This window comes from Bos indicus x Bos taurus, chromosome 14 (genome assembly GCF_003369695.1).
Source record: "Bos indicus x Bos taurus breed Angus x Brahman F1 hybrid chromosome 14, Bos_hybrid_MaternalHap_v2.0, whole genome shotgun sequence".
In the NCBI taxonomy this organism is placed as follows: domain Eukaryota; kingdom Metazoa; phylum Chordata; class Mammalia; order Artiodactyla; family Bovidae; genus Bos; species Bos indicus x Bos taurus.
The window spans coordinates 77,678,689-77,704,296 of NC_040089.1; the positions used below are offsets into that span (position 1 = coordinate 77,678,689).

At 37.7% G+C, this 25,608-nt stretch overlaps 1 protein-coding gene across 3 annotated transcripts in view; it reads right to left on the minus strand.

The window, feature by feature from the left end:
- Positions 1-5,399: 5,399 nt before the first annotated feature.
- LRRCC1 (leucine rich repeat and coiled-coil centrosomal protein 1) overlaps positions 5,400-25,608 on the minus strand; it is a 44,347-nt gene continuing 24,138 nt past the window's right edge. For all 3 annotated transcript variants that reach the window (XM_027561637.1, XM_027561638.1, XM_027561639.1), the window contains 10 exons: positions 21,317-21,521; positions 20,428-20,567; positions 19,321-19,522; positions 18,555-18,740; positions 17,634-17,808; positions 16,268-16,431; positions 11,707-11,915; positions 11,478-11,615; positions 8,084-8,219; positions 5,400-6,232 (listed from right to left, as the gene is read on the minus strand). In XM_027561637.1, the coding sequence (XP_027417438.1) occupies positions 6,110-6,232; positions 8,084-8,219; positions 11,478-11,615; positions 11,707-11,915; positions 16,268-16,431; positions 17,634-17,808; positions 18,555-18,740; positions 19,321-19,522; positions 20,428-20,567; positions 21,317-21,521 (1,678 nt within the window). In that variant the 3' untranslated portion in view covers positions 5,400-6,109. The remainder of the gene's footprint in view (positions 6,233-8,083; positions 8,220-11,477; positions 11,616-11,706; positions 11,916-16,267; positions 16,432-17,633; positions 17,809-18,554; positions 18,741-19,320; positions 19,523-20,427; positions 20,568-21,316; positions 21,522-25,608) is intronic.

Sequence of the window (25,608 nt, forward strand, 5' to 3'; positions counted from 1 at the left end):
GAGGCTTGTGCTTATTTAACTTGTATGCAGAGTACATCATGAGAAATGCTGGGCTGGAAGAAGCACAAGCTGGAATCAAGATTTCTGGGAGAAATATCAGTAACCTCAGATATGTAGATGACATCACACTTATGGCAGAAAGTGAAAAAGAACTAAAGAGCCTCTTGATGAAAGTGAGAGAGAGTGAAAAAGTTGGCTTAAAGCTCAATATTCATAAAACTAAGATCGTGGCACCTGGTCCCATCACTTCATGGAAAACAGTAGAAACAGTGACAGACTTGATTATTTTGGACTCCAAAATCACTGCCAATGGTGACTGAAGCCATGAAATTAAAAGACGCTTGCTCCTTGGAAGAAAAGTTATGACCAACCTAGACAGCATATTAAAAAGCAGAGACATACTTTACCAACAAAGTTCTGTGTAGTCAATGCTATGGTTTCTCCAGTAGTTATGTATGGATGTGAGTGTTGGACTATAAAGAAAGCTGGGTGCTGAAGAATTGATGCTTTTGAACTGTGGTGTTGGAGAAGAATCTCAAGAGTCCCTTGGACTGCAAGGAGATCCAACCAGTCCATCCTAAAGGAGATCAGTCCTGAGTGTTCATTGGAAGGACTGACGCTGAAGCTGAAACTCCAATACTTTGGCCACTTGATACAGAGAACTGATTCATTGGAAAAGACTCTGATGCTGTCAAAGATTGAGGGCAGAAGGGGACGACAGAAGATGAGATGGTTGGATGGCATCATCGACTCAATGGACATGAGTTTGAGTAAACTGCGGGAGTTGGTGATGGACAGGGAGGCCTGGTGTGCCGTGGTTCATGGGGCCGCAAAGATTCGGACACAACTGAGTGATTGAACTGAGAGGCTTGTGCTGGCTTCTAGGCAGGAGGGGCTGGTGCCTACCCCTCAGGGGTAGAGCTGGGTCTTGGTTCCATGGTGGGCAGGACCATGACTAGGGGCATATCTAGAGGTGGCTCTGGGCTGAGGAAGTCTTGAGGAGCCTGTCTGCTGACCAGAGGGGCTGTGTTGTTTGGCCTGAGGCATTCTATCACTAGAGCCTACAGGCTGTTGGGTGGGGCCAAGTCTAATGATCCAAGCAAGATGTCTGCCTCCAGTGAACTCACATAGATGAACACTCCCCTGTATTTCTGCCATCACTGTTTATGTCCCCAGGGCGGGGCAGAGCTGCCCCTTGCCTCCCTAAGAAACCCGCCAAGACCAGCAGGTAGGCCTAGCCTTGGCACTTATCAAATTACTGCTTTCTCTGTTGGTCCTGGTACACGTGAGATTTTGTGTGTGCCCTTTAAGAATGAAGTCTCTATTTCCCCCCAACCCTGTGAAGCTTCTGCAGTCAAGCCTCACTGGTCTTCAAAGCTGAATGCTCTGGGGGTTTCTCTTCCCGGTGCTGGACTCCCAGTCTGGGGGCCCTGATGAGGGGTTCAGAGCTCTCCCTCCTGTGGGAGAACCTCTGTAATACAATTATTCTCTAGTTTGTGGGTGGCCCACCTTGTGGGTATGAGATTTGATTATATCATGGGTCTGCCTCTCTTGCCAGTCTCATTTGGTTCCTTACTTATGTCTTTAGCTGTAGACGATATTTTCTGGTAGGTTTCAGTCTTTTTAAAAAATGATGGTTATTCTGCAGATTGTTGTGATTCTGGGGTGCTCCTGAGAGGAGGTGAGCTTAGGTTCCCTCAACTCTACCATCTTGACTGCTTTTTCCCTGTAGTTTTCTAGTTAAATTTTTAAATGAGTGTGAGTTTTCCACCTTTTCCTTTTTGAAGATTGTTTTGGCCTATATTCCCTGAATTTCTATATGAATTTCAGAGACATGTTGTCAACTTATGCAAATAAGCGAGCTAGCTGAGATTTTGGTGGGGATTGCATTTAATCTGTAGATGAATTTGGAGAATTACCATTTTGTCAATATTAAGTCTTCTATTCCATGAATATTTGTCTTTCAATAATGTTTTGTAGTTTTCAGAGTATGAGATTTGAACTTTTGTTAAATATAAACCCAAGAATTTTGTTTAAAATTTATTGTCAATGGAATTAAAAAAAAATTTAAACCACTTTATTAAGGTATGATTGACATGTAAAAGCTGCACATATTTAATCTACACAATTTGATGAGTGGGAATAAGTATACACATATGAAATTATGACCATAAGGAAGTAAACATATTCATCAGCTTCCAAAGTTTCCTCCCACTCTTACTGTTATTTCCTTATATTCATTCTTGATTCTAGTGATTAAAGCTTTTTCTTAATTCATCTACCTCAAGATTTGTCAATATTTCAAAGTCAAAAATTTAGATGCATTTTTTTCTATTCTTTCATTAATTTTTGCTCTATTTTTTCTTTCATTTTGCCTGCTTTGGCTTTAGTTTCCTCCTTTTCAGTATCTTATAGGTGGAGGGGCTTCCCTGGTGGTTCAGATGGTAAAGAATCTGCCTGCAATGCAAGAGACACAGGTTCCATCCCAGGGTTGGGAAGATCCTCTGGAGAAGGGAAAGGCTACCCACTCCAGAATTCTTGCCTAGAGAATTCTATGGACAGAGGAGCCTGCTGGGCTATCGTACATGGGATCGCAGAGTTGGTCACGACTGAGTGACTAACACTACAGGTGGAGGGTTAGGATGTTGATTTCAAATATTTCTTCTTTTTTAATATAGTTGCTTGCAGATAAAAATTTCCTTCTAATTACTTTAGCTACATCTCGTATTTTCTATTTCCATTCGCCTCAAAGAATTTTTCTAATTTCGTGATTTATTCTTTGATCCAGTAGTGTTCATTTCTACACTGTAAATTTCCCAAATTTGTTTTTCTTTTCTAATTTCAGTTCACTGTGTTCAGAGAGCATCAGTTCAGTTCAGTCGCTCAGTCGTGTCCAACTCTTTGTAACCCCATGGGCTGCAGGATGCCAGGCCTCCCTGTCCATCACCAACTCCCGGAGTTCACCCAAACCCATGTCCATTGAGTCGGTGATGCCATCCGACCAGCTTATCCTCTGTCGTCCCCTTCTCCTCCTGCCCTCAATCTTTCCCAGCATCAGGGTCTTTTCAAATGAGTCAGCTCTTCTCATCAGGTGGCCAAAGTATTACTTTGTGTGATTTCAATAATCCCAAATCCACTGAGGCTTGCTTTTTGATCTTGCGTCTCCTCTATACTGCAGAAGGTTCCAGGTGCGCTTCGGAAGATGTGAAGATTCTGTTCTTAAAGTGTTCTACAGTTGTCTGTTAGGCCTAGTAGGTTTAGTGTTGTTGAAGTCTTCCATTTTCTTGCTCATCTTCTGCTTCACTGTTCTGTCTATTGTTGAAACTGTTTTCTTACTGTTTCTTTGACTGTACCAGGTCTTTGTTGCTGAGCATGGAGTTTAAGTGGCGGGGACCGGGGTCTACTTTCGTCACAGTGCATGGGCTTCTCACTGTGGTGGCTTCTCTTGTTGCAGACCTTGGGCTCAAAGTGCACAGGCTTAGCGGTTGCAGCACTTGGGCTGAAGTAGCTGTGGTTCACCAACTCAAGCAAGGCTTGGTAACTCTGTGGTTCACCAACTCGAGCAAGGCTCAGTAACTCTGGCAACTCTGGCGAGTGGGCTTAGGTGACTATGGCACATGGGATCTTCCTGGTCCAGGGATCAAATCTGTGCTCCCTGTATTGGCAGGTCGATTCTTTACCACTGGACCACCAGGGAGGGTCTGTGTTCCTATTGAATAATGTCCCCCACCCCACCCCCCGCCTTCAAGTCTTTTATTAGTTTTTCTTCATGAATTTGGGGAACATGTTGTTAGGTGTATCCATGTGTATACTTGTTATCCCTGATGAATTGACATAGTTTCATCTCTTTTCTTCTAGTACAATTTTTGTCTATTTTGTCTGATATTAGTATAGTCACTCCGTCTTTCTTATGGTCACTGTTTACGTTATTTTTCTATCCTTTTACTGATATTTCCAATCTATTTGCATATTTGAAAGTGTTATGTAGTTGGATCTTGTTTTCCTATCTATTCTTTTGATTGGATCATTTAATCCAGTCACACTTAATGTAATTATTGATATAGTTAAATTATGCAAATTTTAAAATTTACCTTTGCCATTTTACTGTTTTCTATCTTGTTTTCTTTACTGCATTTAAAAATTGCTTAATACTTTATTGCTTTTTCCTACTTTTGTATTACACAAATATTTTCTAGTGTAACATTTTAATTCACTTTGACTATTTTTTGGTTATACATTTTGAGTTACATCCTTAATGATGTCACAAATTTATATACACAACAGATTTATACTAACCCAATTTCAGTGAAATATAGAAATGTTTCTATTTAGTTCTATTTTCTTCCACTTTTTGTTATGAAACTGTTTGTTTTATATAAAGTCCAAGTAGGACAGCAAATATACATTCATAGTTAATTTTCATATTTACAACTCATTATTGTCACTTGTTCCTATGGGTTTCAAGTTACTATCTCCTATTTCCTTACTTCCCAATTCAGCTTTGCTTCCATCCACCTGTGTGCTGATATGGAGAAATGTTACATTTTGTTTTACTCCCAATAATACAATTATATACATTATTTTATATTTTTTGATTTTTTAATCAGTTAAGGGATGAAGGGAAAATATGTATTTATATTTTTGTATAATTATATATTTCACTTTATGACTGTTTCTTTCTTCTTCTCATGTGTATTCAAATTACTTTAGGGTCACATTCTGAAAGGATCTGAAGTAAGAACTTCCTTCAGCCTTTTTTGTTAAGTGGGTCTGGTAGGAACATATTTCCCAGCTGTTACCTGAGAATGACTTTATTTTGGCTTCATTTGAAAGACAGTTTTGCTGGATATAGAATTCTTAGCTGATTTTTTTGTTGTTGTTGAAAACTTTGTCAGCCCACTGCATCTAGTGTGTTTTGCATTTTATTTTGAAGGATAATTTTGTTGGATGTAGAATTCTCAACTTATTGTTATTTCCTGTACCTAAAATATGTCCTTCACTGCCTTCTAGTCTCCATTATTTCTCATGAGAAGAGAAATTTCTCAACTGTTAATTATTCCTTTACATTAAATCATATTTTCTTGCTACTTTCAAGATTTCCCCCAACAGTTAGACTGTGAAGTGTCTAGGTGTGGTTTTCTTTGTGTTTATTTATCCTGGGTTTTACTGAAGTTCTTGAACATGTAGATTTGTCTTTTTCATCAAATTAAGGAAGGTTCCAGCTATTATTTTCCCCAATATTTCTTATGTCCTCCCATCTCCCTATAGGCTCCCATTATGTGCTGATATGCTTGATGTCCCACAGATTTCAGTATAAACCTTGCCTGTAATAAATGGGGCCCTCTCTTTACATTTTTTTCTGATTGCATTTAATTTTAAAAAACATAGTTCACTGGCTATTAGTTAGAGTTTGGTATTATATTCTCTTTCTTTCAGAAATAGTAAGGAGAATAGTATTCAGATCTTTGTTCTGCATACACAGGAACATAAGAGATGACAAAACTGAAATAGGAATAAATGAACTGATATGAAATGGAATAAAAGTGTTTTAAGTTGTAAAGTAAGAATTCTCATAAACTAACTAAAAAGGAGTCATTATGAGTGATGTGGAGACATATATATGCATTCTTAAAAATACCACATCTCTTATACAGATTTAAAATATTTTTTGGCTACACTTATGAGCATTTTAAAAGAATGGAGCTACCTCAACTGAAGGACAACCAATAAATATAATTAGTTCATCAACACAGTAAGGTTAACAGTATTAAAATACTTTCCCTCATGTAGTCAAAATACTAAATTTCCATTAACATACTTATAGGCAAATGTGTAATGACCACACAATGTATAGCACAGAAACAAGAAAAAGTGTTTTAAGTCTAGTTATTTTGATAGGTTTTTCTAATACACATAATTGTCAACAATTTATTATAAAAAAACCTACATATACAATTAATACTTGATCAAAAGTCTTTTAAAATATAATCAGAATGAAATGTGTAGAAAGAGACATTTCAAAGTCACAGCAGTTACTACTATTACAATATTTAATCATTTTTACAATAGGCCTGCCGATCCATTTCAATTAAATTTGTTCTCAGAACCATCAAATTTCTTGCTGAATTTGACTTAGAGCAAAAGCAAGTTGCTTAATTTTTGTTTCCATTGCTTTTTTGTTCTTGCATGTTTCTTCCAGAAGTCCACGCATTTCTTCTTCAACTCGATGGACCTAAATCAATATGTACATTTTATAACATTTAAATTTCTCAGTGAAAATGCATTTTTAAAAATGCAGAAAGTAAAAGATTTGTATATATTTTATAATTTGTGATGTTGATGTTCATTTAAAGCAAGAGGTTAATAAAATGTTAACCTATTCAAATACTAATATGGAAAACAATGTCATACTATATATAAAATATTCACATGTGTACTATCCATTTATTTCTCATAGGCTCTTGTAATGAACACATGATAATTTAACTCTATTTTATAGTTCAGAAAACTTGTTCAAGGTAGTGGTACTTCTCAGTAGCATATCTGGATGAAACTCAGTCTTCTGACTTAATCTTCTGACTCAATTGCTTTCTCATTCCTAAGCAGTCCTATGCTGCTTATGAATGTCAAATCATGACTCTTGACTTATCCTTACAAACTTTCAAAACTGCAATCACCTCCCTTCCCAAAGAAACTCTTTAAACACTGCATTTCTAAAACTGCTGCTGGTGGTTACACATTATTATCTTTTTGAGAGATAATTTTATGATTTACTGTTAACTCATATTTATTCTCCTAGGATTCAGTGTATTTGATACTATTAATTTCTGCTTGAAACTCTCTCTCCTCTTATACAACATTCCTGAGGGTACTACCAATATGGCCATCCCTATCTGTCTACTTCCCTCTTCCTAATCTCTAATATAGACTTCCTGATTGTTTTCCTTTTAAAAATTAACATTTCTCCTAACTTAAGTGATCACCTGTATGTAATGCCTTTTTTCAGTCTTACCACATTTAAACTTTGGTGCCATTTTTCTAATTCCCTAACAAACACCTCCCTATGATATTACATCATAATGGCAAGATGTCCAAAATCAAACACAGTATTTTGCTTTGAGTTAAAGGCCTAATATCATACCTTATTTAATAATACCTAGTGTACTCTTGTTCAACACTCAGTAGATTTTAAATATATGAAACAGCCACTGCACTGAAATAACTAAATTTTGAACCAACTGTATTTCTTTATTAATTGTGATTATTTTCAAAGACCTAACTCCCTCTTTCTGGTTATACAGGCTCCTTTAATGTCATTTAACTACACAACCTTGATTATAAAATATTTAGTATACCTTTCCTTTTCTATTAACTCTTTTCCTTTTCTAGTTGCTGATTTCTGAATTTCCAGTCTTAAAGATATGTGTTTCTTATTAACACTTCAAAATCTGGGAAAAATGAAAGTTCATAACTGTCTCATTTAGTGGATCTTAACAGTGGAGTCACATGAGAATCACCTGTTGAGTTTTAAAAATATCCAGGTTTGAACCTAGTCTTAGTGGATGAAAGTATGAGGGGAAAGCTCATACATAAGTATTAGTAAAGCTTCATAAGTTAATTCTGATGTTTCCCTGTCATTCAGTATCATCCTATACCCATTCCTTTGTCAATGAGAAACTTGACAGTTTGAACCCTAATTCATAATAAAACAATCCTTGAGAACTTGTCCAAGGCAGTAATGGATTGTACTTAATACATTCACATTCTCACCTTGCCTATGTGTAACCAAAAGGGCTTCCAGCTCAAATTGGTGAAGGATATATAAATTTTTATCCAGAGCTCATGGAGCAGGTACATTTCAGGATCAAATTTATAATCTTGGTTTCATTAAAATTCTATTCTACAACTAATCTAAGTATTACCAACATGTTGGTCTGGCTTCATTAGTGTATTAGTAACATTCTTCGTATCTATTTGGTCGTTAAATCATGCTGCCTTTTCTCCTTATCACTGTTGAAGATAACAATTTACTTAGCTATAACAATTTAATACTGATTATCAAAGTGAATTTTACTTACAGTACCTTTAAATTTGCAGAATCAATACATTTCTGTTTTTCATTTGCCAGTTGTATTATTTCATTTTGATGAGCTTCAACAATTGCATCAACTTGTTTCTTAAAGGCATCATCCATACTTTGAAGCTTTTCCATTGCATCCCTTAAAAACAAAACAAAACCACATATCTACCTGGATGTATAAAAATTAGGATTTTTTTTTTTAACATGGAAGCACTCATATTCATGTCTTAATGGGAGCATAACTCCATTGAATAGCAAAAGACTATCTTGGGTAACTAAAGTTATTAGTTCATCATCCAACAGAATCTGTTAGTAACAGTTTAGAGTAGGGTAACATAAGTGGAAGTTTGTTACATTATCCTCTGAAAGTTAGGATACACTGGTTCTCACTTGTGAGTCTAAGGATATGCTTTATAAGCATCTTCACAGATGCTGTCAATTTCTTTTCCCTCCATGTATTAGCAGTATGATAATAATTTACAATGTCTATACTATAGGCAGGTTCAAGTTTATAAGCATGTATGTCTGATCTTCCTGTGTTTATGCTTATCAGATAAAACCCTATGTTAATAAACATATAAACAGTATTTACAAAATTTCAGTGCTACATGTTTCTTATAAGCAAAATACCCATTTCTTAATATTAAATATTAATAATTTTATTAAAAACGTTAAGCTCATAATGAACAAGCTTCCTGGTTTTGGCACAGACCACTGCAACAGTGGATTGAACATTAGGACCGAAACTGTGCTCCTGGGCACGGAAACCCTTCTGTGTCCCCCGTTTCTTGTTTGCAGGGAATAGATTCCAGCCTCCAAGACTTCCTGAGTTTCAACGGGTACATGTGAACAGACACTTATCAGGGAAGGGAAGGGATGCAGAGATTAGGGAGAAGACCACCTTAGGCCCGATCCAAAGAGTACAGGCCCTGCACATACCCTACTCTTTAACAGCAACTCCACCCCTGAACCACTGCTATAAACTTGCCAAATCCTCCCATGTTGGGACACAGGGTTTGAGGCACAAGTCTATTGCGTCCCCTTTTGTCTGGCAAAGCAACAAAGTGATCCTTTTCTACATCACCCAAAACTCTTGTCTCTGACACTTCGTTGGGCACAGGTGAGGGAGACTAAACTTTCAGCATTAGGATCATCAATCAAAAGTCTTTCTTTTATTCCAGTTGCAACATTTGGTAGCTATGTGACCAAGGGCAAGTTCACAACCTCTGGATTTAAAGTCTGTCAACTATAACACAATAATCCTGCCTGTTTGGCTAATCTCACAAAATTACTGCTGGGTTCAAAGTAAGATATAAGGAAATAATCAACTTATATGTTATAAAAACCTTTGCAAATAAAATCTTTCTTATGATCAATGATTTATTTATTTTATTGAAGTTCTATTAAATTAAAAATCATACCTACCAATCTCAGTCATAAGAACATTAAGGTAAAAATCAGGCCTTTTTATTGTTTTGCTCTTAAAAACACAATAAACAATATAAGAGATTCTAAAAATTGTCAGGCTTTATGGTTTTAGTTTAGGAACTTCTAGTTATATGAAATGATTGTGTCTTTTAGGATCAAAAGGACTTCATACTGCAAAGCTATGACCAGCAGGAAAGAAAACAGGCTCTAAGTCAATGTTTCGTTGCATTAATGTTTGGTTGTAAAGCAAAGTATAACAGGGTCCATTAGCAGACAATGGACTGTATTATCAATTAAAACTTCTGGGGTGTATAATAACACCTTTCACCTTTTCATTTACATTGAGTTAAAATATGAAAAATCAAATTTCGAGGTTCTATTAGATTTGATATAATGGGGAACCTACCTCTATATGAAATTTTGGGGCTACCTACATGCCACATTATCTACACCATTCTATATTTTGACATGAGAACTGGTCACTAAACCATGCTACCTGTTTTTTAGGTCAGTTAACTTTAAATTATTTTAACAAGTCTAGTCATATAGTTTATAAGGTAAAACCCTCATTTCCTCTAGAGTATTTTATAAAATCCATATAACAATGGCATATGTGTACAGATTTGTTCCCCTTTTTACAATCAGCTCTCATCCTCGTTGGTGCAGGCTAACTGCTACCGACATCTGTTTTAGATTCTTCAGAAGCTCTCTGTCCCTGGTAGTCAGTGATTTTTTTCCTCTAAACTTCACATGTTGTTGTTTAGTCGCTAAGTTGTGTCCAACTCTTTGCAACCCCATGAACTGCCAGGCTCCTCTGTCCATGCGATTCCCCAGGCAAGACTACAGGAGTGGGTTGTTATTTCCTTCTCCAGGGGATCTTCCCAACCCAGGGATTGAACCCTGGTCTCCTGCATTGGCAGGCAGATTCTTTAGTGCTGAACCACCAGGGAAGCCAAAACTCCACACACAATGCCACATACAACAGCCAAAAATATTAGTTGTTTCCATTCAAACAGAATTTGAAAACAGTAATTCTAGTAATAAAAACTAAATATACAGCAATTACTATGCATCGAGCACTATTTAAATGCTAAACAGCCCATACAAATCATACACATACATAAATACACACATACACAAAGTTTAAACTTCCATCAAATATTAAGGGAGGAACTATTATAATCATTTTATAGATGGAATGGAAATTAATCATTTTATAGATGGAATGGAAATTAAGTGCTTGGCAAATAACCATGTCCAAAATGTTTTTACCTTCCTCATGCCTGCTACTGCTACTGCTAAGTCACTTCAGTCGTGTCCGACTCTGTTCGACCCCATAGACGGAAGCCCACCAGGCTCCCGCATCCCTGGGATTCTCCAGGCAAGAACACTGGAGTGGGTTGCCATTTCCTCCTCCAATGCATGAAACTGAAAAGTGAAAGTGAAGTCGCTCAGTCGTGTCTGACTCTTAGCGACCCCATGGACTGCAGCCTACCAGGCTCCTCCGCCTATGGGATTTTCCAGGCAAGAATACTCGGTTTTCTTTAAAGATATCCCACGCGATACCGGATGCTTGGGGCTGGTGCACTGGGACGACCCAGAGGGAGGGTATGGGGAGGGAGGAGGGAGGAGGGTTCAGGATGGGGAACACAGGTATACCTGTGGCGGATTCATTTCGATATTTGGCAAAACTAATATTGTAAAGTTTAAAAATAAAATTAAATTAAAAAAAAAAAAAAAAAAAAAGCGTAGGAAAAAAAAAAAAAGCAAATAAACTTTATAAGACCAGGGATCACCAGTACTTAGAACAACATCTTATAGGTTGGTGCAAAGGTAATTGTGGTTTTTGCATTGTTGAAATTTGCCATTTGATATTGGAATACCTTCGGTATAAATTTGGTTTGATATACATCATTTTAATGTGCAAAAAAAAAAAGATATCCCACATACTTCAGGACTTAATGCTTACTTTTGTAGTTCAATACTTTTGTCTCTTTCCGCTTTAAGTTTTCTTTCTTTGTTTTCAAAGTTTTCTTTCACTTCTTTTACTTGCATTTCAAGATGACATAGAAGTTCTCCTTTATCATGCCACTTCTGATTAAGTGTACTAATATGAAAAGAAATAATTAAAAAAAAAACCGGTTACATGAAATTATTAAGCCACATGTTATTTCTCAATAGGAAATACTATATAATACCTGTAAGCTTTTCTGATTTCATCAAGTTCTAATTCCTTCACTTTCAGCTGCTGTTTTAGTTTCTCTTTTCTTTCATTGTGTCTTTCTAGTTTCTCAACTATTTCATCCAGTTGTGAAGATTTTTCTTCAAGTTGTTCCTGAGTACATTTTTGTATTTCAGTGATTTTTTCATGTAATATTTTGATTTGTTCCTCTCTTTCCTGTAAACACTTCATTTTTACAGAAAATAAATCATTATTAAAAAAACAATTATTTTTCTTAATCTTAAATGTCTTATTTCCAAACTCAATATGGTTTAAAATTATTATAAAAACTACAGATTAAAAAATAAATTGAATGTTGAGGGAATGTTTTAGAAAAGATTTCTACAGAACATTTAAAAAATCACAATCAATAAGGAATAGCACCATTACTGTGTTTTCGATGCCACTAAGAATGATACACTATGTACACTTTTTATTTCATTAGGTTACTACCAACCACACAAAAGGAGTACACGGGAAGAAAAACAGTACAATGACAATTTTATTTAACATGGAATATAGCAAAGATTGATATTCACGATGCATGTATGACACAAAGTACTATTTCTACTCTGCTAAACAAGTGTCTTCTGCATTAGAGTGAACAAATACTTTAAAGTATGATTTCATCACTATTGAATGTCACATGAAAATAGGTTCTACATTCCCCCAAACTTCCTTTCATCTTCTGTCCTGTGAGGCCAACTGTATCCTCTATTTGCATACTACATATCAGAGGATTAATGAAAGATCAAAACTACCTTGATCAGTTCAGTTCAGTTCAGTCACTCAGTCGTGTCCGACTCTTTGCGACCCATGAATTGCAGCACGCCAGGCCTCCCTGTCCATCACCAACTCCCGGAGTTCACTCAGACTCATGTCCATCGAGTCAGTGATGCCATCCAGCCATCTCATCCTCCGTCGTCCCCTTCTCCTCCTGCCCCCAATCCCTCCCAGCATCAGAGTCTTTTTCAATGAGTCAACTCTTCGCATGAGGTGGCCAAAGTACTGGAGTTTCAGCTTTAGCAGCATTCCTTCCCAAGAAATCCCAGGGCTGATCTCCTTTAGAATGGACTGGTTGGATCTCCTTGCAGTCCAAGGGACTCTCAAGAGTCTTCTCCAACACCACAGTTCAAAAGCATCAATTCTTTGGCGCTCATCTTTCTTCACAGTCCAACTCTCACATCCATACATGAGCACAGGAAAAACCATAGCCTTGACTAGATGGACCTTTGTTGGCAAAGTACTGTCTCTGCTTTTGAATATGCTATCTAGGTTGGTCATAACTTTCTTTCCAAGGAGTAAGCGTCTTTTAATTTCATGGCTGCAATTACCATCTGCAGTGATCTGTTAAATGTTTGCAGGTATTAGGCCTCATCTGACTTATTTATGCCAATGAACATATCTGCTTTACAGGTGCATGCCTGGATGCTGGAACCCTGTAACATCAACTAATGATAACTGTCTCTACCAGTAAGAAAAAAATGAAATTAGCAGTTCCTGTTTTCATCCTGTTTCCCCTGTCCCACCTTGCCTTTTTTTCCCTTTTGGGAAGATGATGGAGGCAAACAAACAAATACTGAATGAGGCTTATTTAGGAATGAATTCATCAGTATCTTAGAAAACGTGGTTCAATTCCTCCGTGTGTTATACATCTAAAAATTCTAAGCAATGGATCAGGTAGTCTTGACCAACATTTCCATAATTTATTTTCTCCCCACAACTCTCATACTTAAGTACTTAGGGGAGAGCAGTCTTAATATATTATTCAGTTCAGTTCAGTCGCTCAGTCATGTCCGACTCTTTGCGACCCCATGAATCACAGCACGCCAGGCCTCCCTGTCCATCACCAACTCCCGGAGTTCACCCAGACTCACGTCCATCGAGTCAGTGATGCCATCCAGCCATCTCATCCTCTGTCATCCCCTTCTCCTCCTGCCCTCAATCCCTCCCAGCATCAGAGTCTTTTCCAATGAGTCAACTCTTCGCATGAGGTGGCCAAAGTACTGGAGTTTCAGCATTAGCATCATTCTTTCCAAAGAAATCCCAGGGCTGATCTCCTTCAGAATGGACTGGTTGGATCTCCTTGCAGTCCAAGGCACTCTCAAGAGTCTTCTCCAACACCACAGTTCAAAAGCATCAATTCTTGGGTGCTCAGCCTTCTTCACAGTCCAACTTTCACATCCACATATGACCACTGGAAAAACCACAGCCTTGACTAGAAGGACCTTTGTTGGCAACGTAATGTCTCTGCTTTTAAATATGCTATCTAGGTTGGTCATAACTTTTCTTCCAAGGAGTAAGTGTCTTTTAATTTCATGGCTGCAGTCACCATCTGCAGTGATTTTGGAGCCCCCAAAAATAAAGTCTGACACTATTTCCACTGTTTCCCCATCTATTTCCCATGAAGCGATGGGACCAAATGCCATGATCTTCGTTTTCTGAATGTTGAGCTTAAAGCTTATTATTATTAGGAATTCATAAAAACTACAGAAGATTCTTATGAAATAACCCTGCTAATAAAAATAACATTGTAGCATCAGAGAATCTTGTGACCCATACTTAAAAGTACCAAAACAATACATATGAGGAAACCAAACCTCAAAAATCCTGTTTTAGAATCTACTTAATTGAAAATATTGAACTCCAAATTCTGCAGATTAGCTCATTATCCCTTTAAGTTATTAGCTATGGTGAAATATTTGGGCTTCCCTGGTGGCTCAATGGTAAAGAATCCTCCTGCCAATGCAGGAGACACAGGTTTGATTCCTGGGTTGGGAAGGGCCCTGGAAGAGGAAATGGCAACCCACTCCAGTACTGGAGAATCACATGGACAGAGGAGCCTGGTGGGCTACAGTGCATAGGGTTGCAAAAAGTTGGACACGACTGAGCAACTGAGCACACAGTGAATTTATCGCTATAAGAAATTATACCTAGTTATCTCTGTATGTTCTGTAATGAGCTGGGATGCACCATTAATGCTCATATCTTTGAGGTTGATACAACGGTCTTTAAAGTAAATGTACTAAATTGTGAAAAGAAAGAAAAATGATGAGTTGAAAACTTTTTTTTTTTTAAACCAAAAATCTAAAAACTAATTTCCTTTTTGGCTCCACTGTATTATTCATTACTAGTGATTTTCTCCCAAAACTCTGTTCAGAGACTGATAAGCAGTAGTCTTACTGCAGAAGTCGTTATGTCAAACATGGTATTATACTGAGTATAGAAAAAATGCTTACTGATTAAAAATTTTGAATAATTTTCAGTGTAGCTTGGCATGTATGACAGATATAATGGAAGTTTTGGTTTCATCCAAAAGCAAAAACAACGATGTAATTGTTTAGGGTAATTATATTATCTAAATACAGTTCAAAAATCACAGTTCAAGCATTCATAGTCTAAATCTAATTATGGATATAACAACATGGTGATAATGTTTCTTAATTTTCTGTACTTGATGAAGTTCTGTTTCTTACAAATGACTAAGGGGGGAAAAATCAAATCTTAGGTAGTTATAATTAAAGAATGAGTTCCTTAAAAAAATAAAATAAAAAGAGAGAGAATGAGTTCCTAACTTTGTGGGTGATAATCCCATTTAGAAGTTTCTTAAAATCCCTTTTCTTGGGCTATTTTTTTAACTCCTTGAAGATAATCTTCAGAAGAAAATTCTGGAGTTCAAATTTGATTCAAATTTTGGAGTTCATGCTAACTTTCAGAATATTTCTCTGGGAATTTTCACGTAATATACTTTGAAACAAGAGATGCTGTTAGTTTTCTCTAAGACAGGCCATATTAAAGAAGAGGGTAAAAACAGTGTCTCTTGGAAATAAGCACGAATCTTTTACATTCTATTCATGGCATGCTGAAGTGCGTGGGGTTGCAAAGAGCGGGACACCACTGGGCAACTGAACAACAACAAGGTTTTGTCACAGAGAATTCTGAGAACTGAGTTAGCAATACTGGAAGATACTAAACAACACGAAGTTTAAATAAAAATGCTACCTTTTTTGGTTCCTAACCCTTTATGGGGCTCTGAAGGTAAGAACACTGAGGTGGCTTGCCCTGTCCTCCTCCAGTGGACCGTGCTTTGTCAGGCCCTGACTTAGCAGGGACAGGCCCTGCTGCCGCCACGCGTGGTCCCACTGCTGGTCCTCGCTGAGTGCGCGTAACTCCACCGGCCGCCAAGCCCAGGGAAGCCTGGTGTGCTGCATGCAGTACACGGGGTCGCAGAGAGCTGGACGTGACTCTTCAGCAACTGAAGAGCAACCACCACCCATTCTGGACACTAGTTTCAATTACTCTGGAGGGCCATAATAACACCCTCCATAAAATTTTGAGGTAAAAGTAATTTCAAGTTAATAAATGTTATATATAACTTTTAAAAGCAAAGTGGCAAACAGTATTAAAAAAACACGATAGTATGTCTTAAATTCCACAACAGTTGGGATTCATTGAGACAAATATTTATTAGGTAGTTCGATCCACACATTTTCAAACTTTCCCTATGAGCCGTTCCTAAAATAAAATGTCAAACTTACCTCTTTTAATTTTCCAATGGTTTCGGTTTGGTCGTCTATGATTTTACATTTGATTCTTATTGTGTCACTGTCACGCTCACTTGCTTTTCGCAGACATTCATTCTCCCTGTACAAACTTTCAAGCTGAGCCTCTACTCTCCCATGATTTTGGACTAGAGAAGACCCTAAGAAACAAACATCACAGTAAAAACCTTAAGAATACCTTAGAGATTTGTTTTTAACGAGCATCTAATTTTATAGTGTATGATAGAATGAATAAAAGAAGCTGAATAAAGAAACAAAATACGTAACAGCATAATATGAAGTGGAAAGAGAAGAAACGGGCCTTTTAAAAGCTGTGGGTATTTGAGAACCTAAAACCACAGTAACCATGCAAGCAGCTACTTTTGTGAACAACTAAGTGAAAGTGAAAGGGAAGTCGCTCAGTCGTGTCCGACTCTGCGAGACCCCATGGACGGCAGCCCACCAGGCTCCTCCGTCCCTGGGATTTTCCAGGCAAGAGTACTGGAGTGGGGTGCCAGTTCCTTCTCCAATGCATGAAAGTGAAAAGTGAAAGTGAAGTCGCTCAGTCGTGTCCGACTCTTCGCGACCCCATGGACTGCAGGCCACCAGGCTCCTGTGTCTGTGGGATTTTCCAGGCAAGAGTACTGGAGTGGGTGCCATCGCCTTCTCCGGTGAACAACTAACTGAGACACAAAGTATTTAATGGGTCATGTTATGCTGTCCATACAAACAAAATTAATTTGTAATCATATTACAGATTCCTACATGGTATGGTCAAATAAGCAATGTTCCATTTAGGTCAACATCTACTATTCATAATTTGTGAAGTCTCCATGAATGCCTTAAAACAGTGTATATCTCTTGCTTTATGGTGACTGGAAAGGGAATGAGACTAAGGATAAATTTACCTGAACCTAAAATGGTTTTTATTCATAACTGATTTCACATTTCTCCACATGTAACAAGATAAATGTTAGCAACATTTATTTTCTTAGCAAAAAAATGAATGCTGCATATGTACAATTTAAAATCACCAGATAAGAGAGAATTTTTTTCAATAACTTATTTAGGTGGAGCATGATAAAGGTATACCTGTTCAGAAACGTAACCAAATTACACTGGGAAGAAAATCAGAGACAGCAAAATATCAGAGCTATAACTATAAAATGGGTGTAATAACCTCCTTCTCAATTCCTTAGTATAATTTCATTCCTGTCTGACTGACCAATGACCAGTTACCCTTCCGTATAAAGCGTCACCTTCTTTCCTGGGATGTCTAGGAAGAATTAACCCTCCCTTTTCTAATACACTGGTTTGCAGGATGAGAAGAAGGGGCTATTTTTTGAAAATTTGAGAATTTTACCCTGTAGTGCCAACTCATGTCCCCATACTTTTCTTTCTGTCCTTAAACCATAAATTAGCGATTCCTTGGCAGCTAGCTCGGAAATAAGCTGCATTTTTTCCTGCTTGAGAAGTTCTATTTGAATACTCTTCTGCTTGTCATCTTCAATTAAAATTTCAAGTGTGTTGATTTGATTCTGTATACCACCAAAAAACATTGAAAAGAATGCAAAGTAATTATTATATTTAAATACTTCTTTATTTTCTTTCTGTATTTTATAGTGAGAAAAAATGTTATTTAAGCAAATACAAAGTAATGTCCCTAAATTTTATATAGAAAATGTTTTAATTTTATTGACTAAAAATAAATGTAGGTCATTAAATAAAAAGTCAAATTTTAAGAGGCTATTTCTGTAAAAACTCTGAATTTTATTTAATATTTTAAAAGAGCAACTATACATGTATTACTCAAAATTTCTCACCAAGGATTTCCATCAACAGTCTAATGGTCACTTATATAAAGTGAGTCCTTTTGAGCAAAATATCACTAATATTTAAAACTGAGACAACAGAAATAAAGTAATTAAAAAAGTATTATAGTTAGGTATATTAGTATGTAAAGACGTCCACTACCACAAAATTAGTATCAATAATTCCTTGGATATTTTCCAAACTTCAACCATCTGTATCACTGTAAAACTGGTATCTATTTACTTAGTATGCTGCCTAAAATTAATTCACTTACTTATTTAAATACGATTTTAGTGTAAGTAGTACAACCTGGGTAGCCATGGTTTATCTCCTAATTATATTAGTCTTCACACACATAAAAATATACTTGGTGTTATCTAGTTCACAATTGTATACTTCCTAAAATGATCACAATATACTTGAAAAAAATGACATAAAAAGTTAAAAAGGAAATATAATGGTAGTGTCTTACCTGTAAATTTGCTGCTGTTTCCTGTTTCAATTTAGAAACTTCTGCAAGTTTTGTTTTTTGTTCCTTCACCATACAGGTTAGGTCTTTAATTAAAGAAGAAGACTCATTTTCTTTTCGTTGAGCCCAAACAAGAGCATGCTTGCTTTTTGCTAATTCAGTTGCAACATTTTCAAAACCATCTTTAACCTATATTTTAAAATTGCATCATAAATAGCAGTTCTCGGAATATTTAGAATATATCTGATTTTGGAAACAGCTTACTTTTTTCATTTTTAGTATCTGAGTTTTAGCAATAGCATGAAATTCACAGATAACTGGCTTCGCAGGTCAGCCAGGCCATATGTGTTTATGTGTTTTAAGGTCTGGACCCTGCTATTTTGACACAAAAGCAGCCAGACACTGTGTAAACAAGTGAGCATGGCTCTGTTCTCATAAAACTTTACAGAAACAGGTAGTGGGCCAAAAATAGCCCAGAGACTTTAGTGTGCCGATCCCTGCTCTAAAGTACAAATAATAGAGAATGCAGGTTTCCTAATTCCTATTCGAGTGCTCTCTTAACTTGACCATTTATAATATCACTTAGCTTTGGCAACAGCACTGAAGATTAGCTATTATTTATGTGAAGAAATAAGGCTCTAAGAACCTAATTTGCTTACGATCCTATAGGCAGCATGCAAATAGAGCTAGAATTCTAAAATGTAGTCCTCTTATCAAATCATAACTTGCTGATTCTGTTTTCAATAAAAAGCTAGATGCCAGTTCTTACATCTTTAAATCTTCTGGCTTCAACAGTTAAAGCAATACGGAATTCATTTTCTAAATCCATATACTGTTGATTTAATGCATCAATTTTGTCTTGATATTCTTTTATAACTTGCTCATGCTTTCTCTCTTCTTTAGCAATTTCTTTAGCTAAGGCTTCCTGGAACTCAGCTTCACTAAAAAACTCCCTTGTTTCAATGTCTTTCCTGGAATGAAAAACAAAAATCAAAGGATGCTGTTTACATGGAAAGAAAACTTTAAAGGCCTTTAGGTACTAAATATTCTATATTCCCTATTGTTAAAGATCAGCTCCTTACTTTCAAACACAAAATAAGGGACAGGATGGTATATGCAGGAAGAACAAAAGTTTATTTGACTGTTCATTCAGTGGTGACAGGGATATGCCAAGTCTTAACTTCACTGAGATAGTTCACAGTCATTTTATGGTTTCTAATATCCTTTGGGTGTATTCATAGGAGTCAGGTTCTGCTTCACTGCATCTTCTATGTTGCTTGACTCTTTAATATACAGTAAATACAGTCTACCGGGCAAAACTACAGCCCTTGGACCAAATCTGGCCTGGTGCCCTTCTTGTGGGGAAATAAACTTTTATTGGAACACAGCACATCCATTTGCTTACACACTGTCTATGGTTACTTTTGGGCTACAAAGAGACAGTTAGGCATGACCTGAAAAGCCTGAAATATTTTCTATCTGGACCTCCACAGGAAAAAGTCTGCTGAATCTGCTTCAAAGGAATAAAGTATACTGATAATTTAACAAGTAGTTACTTGGAAGTCAATTAAACAGTTTTCTCTATATTATAATGATCAACTTTTGGTTGGGCTTAGAGAAAGGCAAAATGAGCTTCATTGCTCTAAATCCATACTTCAACCTTAACAAAGTAACTGATTTGTTTCTAAGTTACAAGTTCTTACAATAAGACTGATTCTAAAGTATACATAAACATGTTATTTTTCATGAGCTAATTCTGTCAGACTTCACATTGCTGCGTCACTGTCTAGTTCTAGGGGGAGGGGCAGAGAGAACCAAGTGACTTTTTCTGTTTTTCAACGTCCGTATTTTCCTGACATATACATATTTCAGTTACCTGTGTTCTTTTTCTTTCAATGCAAGCAGTTCATGAAGTTGTTGCACCTGTTCCTTTTCCTGATGAAGAGAAGTCCTAAGTAAGTTTATTTCTCTATCAGCAGCGGCAGCTTTGAGTTCCACCTCTTGGATAAGTCGCATCTGAGTAAAATGCACACAATTACAGTATTTAGATAATCTCCTCTGCTTCTATTTTAATGTCAGTTACCCAAAGAAAAGTGTCTTCTAAGTAACAGGACCTAGTGGCTAAGCTGATTTCCAAAATTAACTACATAACGGTGTGGGTACATAAAGTTAAGTCTTAGAAGCATCAAGGGCTTCCCAGGTGGTGCTAGTGGTAAGGAACCCACCTGCTAATGCAGGAGGCACAAGAGACGCGGGTTCCATCCCTGGCTCAGGAAGATCCCCCTAGAGAAGGGCACGGCAGCCCACTCCAGTATTTTTGCCTGGAGAATCCTATGGACAGTGGAGCCTGGTGACTACACTCCACAGGATCACAAAGAGTTGGACACAACTGAAGCGACTCAGCATGCATGTAGAAGCATCAAACATATTAGACTAAATCTTATTTGCACCATGAACCTTAAAAAAATTTTCTATTCAGAAAACACAAAAATTAAAAGCCTTCAAGCACCCCCAAGGAGTCATTTAAAAACTGGCTCTAATAAAACACAAGCCTAGCAACTAGCAGTATATCCACCAACTCTTCTTATAATTGCTTTGTGAATGCTGGCGGCCTTAATTCAAGAAATAATTCCGCACGTTAAATGACTGGCATGTGTAATTTTTGCATCCAACCTAACATCTCTGTCTGCGTATGATGACGTAGCGTGTTTCAGGAGAGACGCTATGAGCGTGTAACCCGCGGAAGCACAGATGGCAGAGGGTACCTGTGCGGCTTGCTGCTGCCCCTTCTGCCTCTCCATTTTCTCCAGCGCTTTTTCCAGGGTTCTCAGGTGTCTAATGTGATCATCTTGTTGGTCTCTTGCTTTAATTAATTCAATAGTTAGTTTTTTAATTTCATTTTGAAGTCTGTGAACCATAATTTCCAGCTGCAGCTTGGAATTTCTCTCTTTAAAAATAATTTCTTTTAGCCTACAGCATAAATCACATTGTAAGTATACTATACATATAAAAAAGATGAAAACTGTACTAAATACTAAGCTTAGAGAGGAAGTAGACAGGAAGATTTGTAGGCAGGAACACAGAAGAGAGGAAGATCTGAAGTATCTTCCAAATTCTCATTAGATTAAAAAACAGCTGAAAAACAGTATGCCATCCCCCTGATCTCTGAAACTAGCATTGTGTCAAAGGGAAAACATTTTACATAAATTAATGAATCTTTATCTTTTGTGAACTTTACTATTTGACAGCAAAACTTAAAAACACCTTATTTGTTTCAGGCATTGTGCTAGATGTGGGCTTAAAAGCAAGTAAGATAATTAAGATACAGCCTAGCCTTCAAGGAGCTTAACATCTGGCAGAGGACACGCATCCATTTATAAAGCTACAGAAGAGAAGTAACTCTGAACAGATGCCTGCAAGTCAACTCTGACCTTCCTGCATCTTCCCCAGACATTAAGTACCACAGCCTAGTACTATACTAGCTCGGTGTTACTCAGAGTCTTTTGACTGAAAATTTTCAGTTTTAGGAAGAAAAGAGAATTTAGTGAAACATATAACTAACCAATTCAGAGGCAGGGATGGCACTGTTCTGAGGGACCACTGAAACCAAGGATATGCACACCATAAGGTCTCTCTGATTCCCTACAGGCTGGTCTGAATTCTTTCCACGGCAGGTTTTTTAGAATGCACTCAGGGGAGATAGGGAAGGCTACAAACATCTCTAGACTCATGTTCTGACAGCAGTGAGAACCAAGCAGAAGAGATTACCTTTCTCTAGCTCAACTTTGAACTGAGTTCTGGGAAGAGCCCCTGTTAGTCCAATTTGGTTCATATGCCCGCTTCATGCACCAGTCACTGTGGCCATAGCTAAGGTTTACCTTTACCCATCGTGTCAGGGGTTCCTCTCTTGACCAATATTATAGGCAGAGAGGTAGTTCATGACAGAACCGGAGTGTTTAAAAAGGGGACAATGAATAGCAAAGACAGAGCCTCATGAAGGAATTTCTGAGCCAGGCAGCCACTCCAATGTGTAATCTCTAAGTTATAATTGAAAAAATCCCTGTACCTATCAACTCCTACACGAGAGTCACTGCTCCAATTTTTGTTCTTAATATCTCTCTTCTTGCCTTTGAGAGTGGTCTCCAAACTGGTCTTTCCATTCCAGTTTGGTATGTTACATGAGAGAATATTAGACTTTAGTCTGTGAAATATATGGTGGAAGGGGCAGAAAAGCTACAAATAAAAAGAATTAGAGTAATCCTCTGAGCAGGAGATACGGGCCTAAACTAATGCAAAAATTTGGGGACAGAAAGAAGATGGTTCAACACCTTTTAAGTAGAATGAAGAGGGTATCAATACCTACTGGTTATGAAGTCTGAGAAAGAGGAAGGAAGCAAAAAAATGATTCTGAAATTTCTAGCTTTGGTGGCTGACGATATGAAACGTCATTATTAGAACAAGGAATATAAAATAAAGGAGCAGGAAAAGTTGACCTAACGATATGTTAATCTTAGGAACTTAAAGAAACGTAGACAAGGAATTTTTAGTAGATGATTAGATGTACAATCTGTTAATCAAGGAGGCCTGGATAATAGATAAGAGATTTGGAAGTGTATAGATTAGGTATTAAAGCCATCAGGTCAGTTCAGTCGCTCAGTCGTGGCCAACTCTTTGTGACCCACGGACTGTACCACGGCAGGCTTCCCTGTCCATCACCAATGCCCAGAGTCCACCCAAACCCATGTGCACGGGAGTCAGTGATGCCATCCAACCATATCATCCTCTGTTGTCCCCTTCTCCTTCTGCCTTCAATCTTTCCCAACATCAGGGTCTTTTCAGATGAGTCAGTTCTTTGCATCAGGTGGCCAAAGTATTGGAGTTTCAGCTTCAACATCAGTCCTTCCAATGAATATTCATTGGAAATCCTAAATTTCGTTGAGGATTGACTGGCTGGATCTTGCAATCCAAGGGACTCACAAGAGTCTTCTCCAACACCACAGTTCAAAAGTATCAATTCTTCCACGCTCAGCTTTCTTTTGGAGAAGGCAGTGGCAACCCACTCCAGAACTCTTGCCTGGAAAATCCCATGGATGGAGGAGCCTGGTAGGCTGCAGTCCATGGGGTCGCGAAGAGTCGGATACAACTGAGCGACTTCACTTTCACTTTTCACTTTCATTCACCGGAGAAGGAAATGGCAACCCATTCCAGTGTTCTTGCCTGGAGGGTCCCAGGGATGGCGGAGCCTGGTGGGCTGCCGTCTATGGGGTTGCACAGAGTCAGACACGACTGAAGCAACTTAGCTGCAGCAGCTTTCTTTATGGTCCAACTCTCACATCCACACATGACTACTGGAAAAACCAAAGATTTGACTAGACGGACCTTTGTTGGTAAAGTAATGCCTCTGCTTTTTAATATGTTGTCTAGGTTGGTCCTAGCTTTTCTTCCAAGAAGCAAGTGTCTTTTAATTTCATGGCTGCAGTCACCATCTCCAGTGATTTTGGAGCCCAAGAAAATAAAGTCTCTCACTGTTTCCATTGTTTCCCCACCTGTCTGCCATGAAGTGATGGGGCAAGGTGCTATGATCTTTGTTTTCCATATGTTGAGTTTTAAGCCAACTTTTTCACTCTCCTCTTTCACTTTCATCAAGAGGCTCTCTAGTTCCTCTTTGATTTCTGCCATAAGGGTGGTATCATCGCATATCTGACGTTACTAATACTTCTCTTGGCAATCTTAATTATGGCTTGTGCTTTATCCAGCCCAGCATTACGCATGATATATTCTGCATATAAATTAAATAAGCAGGGTGATAATATACGGCCTTGACATACTCCTTTCCCGATTTGGAACCAGTCTGTTGTTCCATGTCTGGTTCTAACTGTTGCTTCTTGACCTGCATACAGATTTCTGAGGAGGCAGGTCAGGTGGTCTGGTATTCCAATCCCTTTAAGAATTTTCCAGTTTGTTGTGATCTACACAGTCAAAGGCTTTGGTTATACAATAAAGCAGAAGCAGATGGTATCTGGAATTCTCTTGCGTTTTCTATGATCCAATGGAGGTTGGCAACTTGATCTCTGGTTCCTCTGCCTTTTCTAAATCCATCTTGAACATCTGGAAGTTCACGGTTCACATACTGTTGAAGCATGGCTTAGAGAATTTTGAGCATTACTTTCCTAGTGTGTGAGATGAGTGCAATTGGGCAGTAGTTTGGACATTCTTTGGAATTGCCTTTCTTAGGGATTGGAATGAAAACTGACCTTTTCCAGTCCTGTGGCCACTGCTGAGTTTTCCAAATTCACTGGCATATTAAGTGCAGCATTTTCACAGCATCATCTTTCAGGATTTGAAATAGCTCAGCTGGAATTCCAACACCTCCACCAGCTTTGTTCGTAGTGATGCTTCCTAAGGCCCATGTGACTTCGCATTCCAGGATGTCTGGTGCTGGGTGAGTGATCACACCATCATGTTATCTGGGTCATGAAGATCTTTTTTGTATAATTATTCTGTGTATTCTTGCCACCTCTTCTTAATATCTTCTGCTTCAGTTAGGTCCATACCATTTCTGTCCTTTATTGAGCCAATCTTTGCATGAAATGTTCCCTTGGTATCTCTAATTTTCTTGAAGAGATCTCTAGTCTTTCCCATTCTACTGCTTTCCTCTATTTCTTTGCATTGATCACTGAGGAAGGCTTTCTTGTCTCTCCTTGCTACTCTTTGGAACTCTGCATTCAAATGGGCATATCTTTCCTTTTCTCATTTTCCTTTAGCTTCTCTTTTTTTCCAGCTATTTGTAAGGCCTCCCTCAGACAACCATTTTGCTTTCTTGAATTATTTTTTCTTGGGGATGGACTTGATCACTGCCTCCTGTACAATGTCATGAACCTCCATCTATAGTTCTTCAGGCACTCTGTCTATCAGATCTAATCCCTTGAATCTATTTGTCCCTTCCACTGTAAAATCATAAGATATTTGATTTAGGTCATACCTGAAATGGTCTAGTGGTTTTCACTACTTTCTTCAATTTAAGCCTGAATTTGACAATAAGAAGTTCATGATCTGA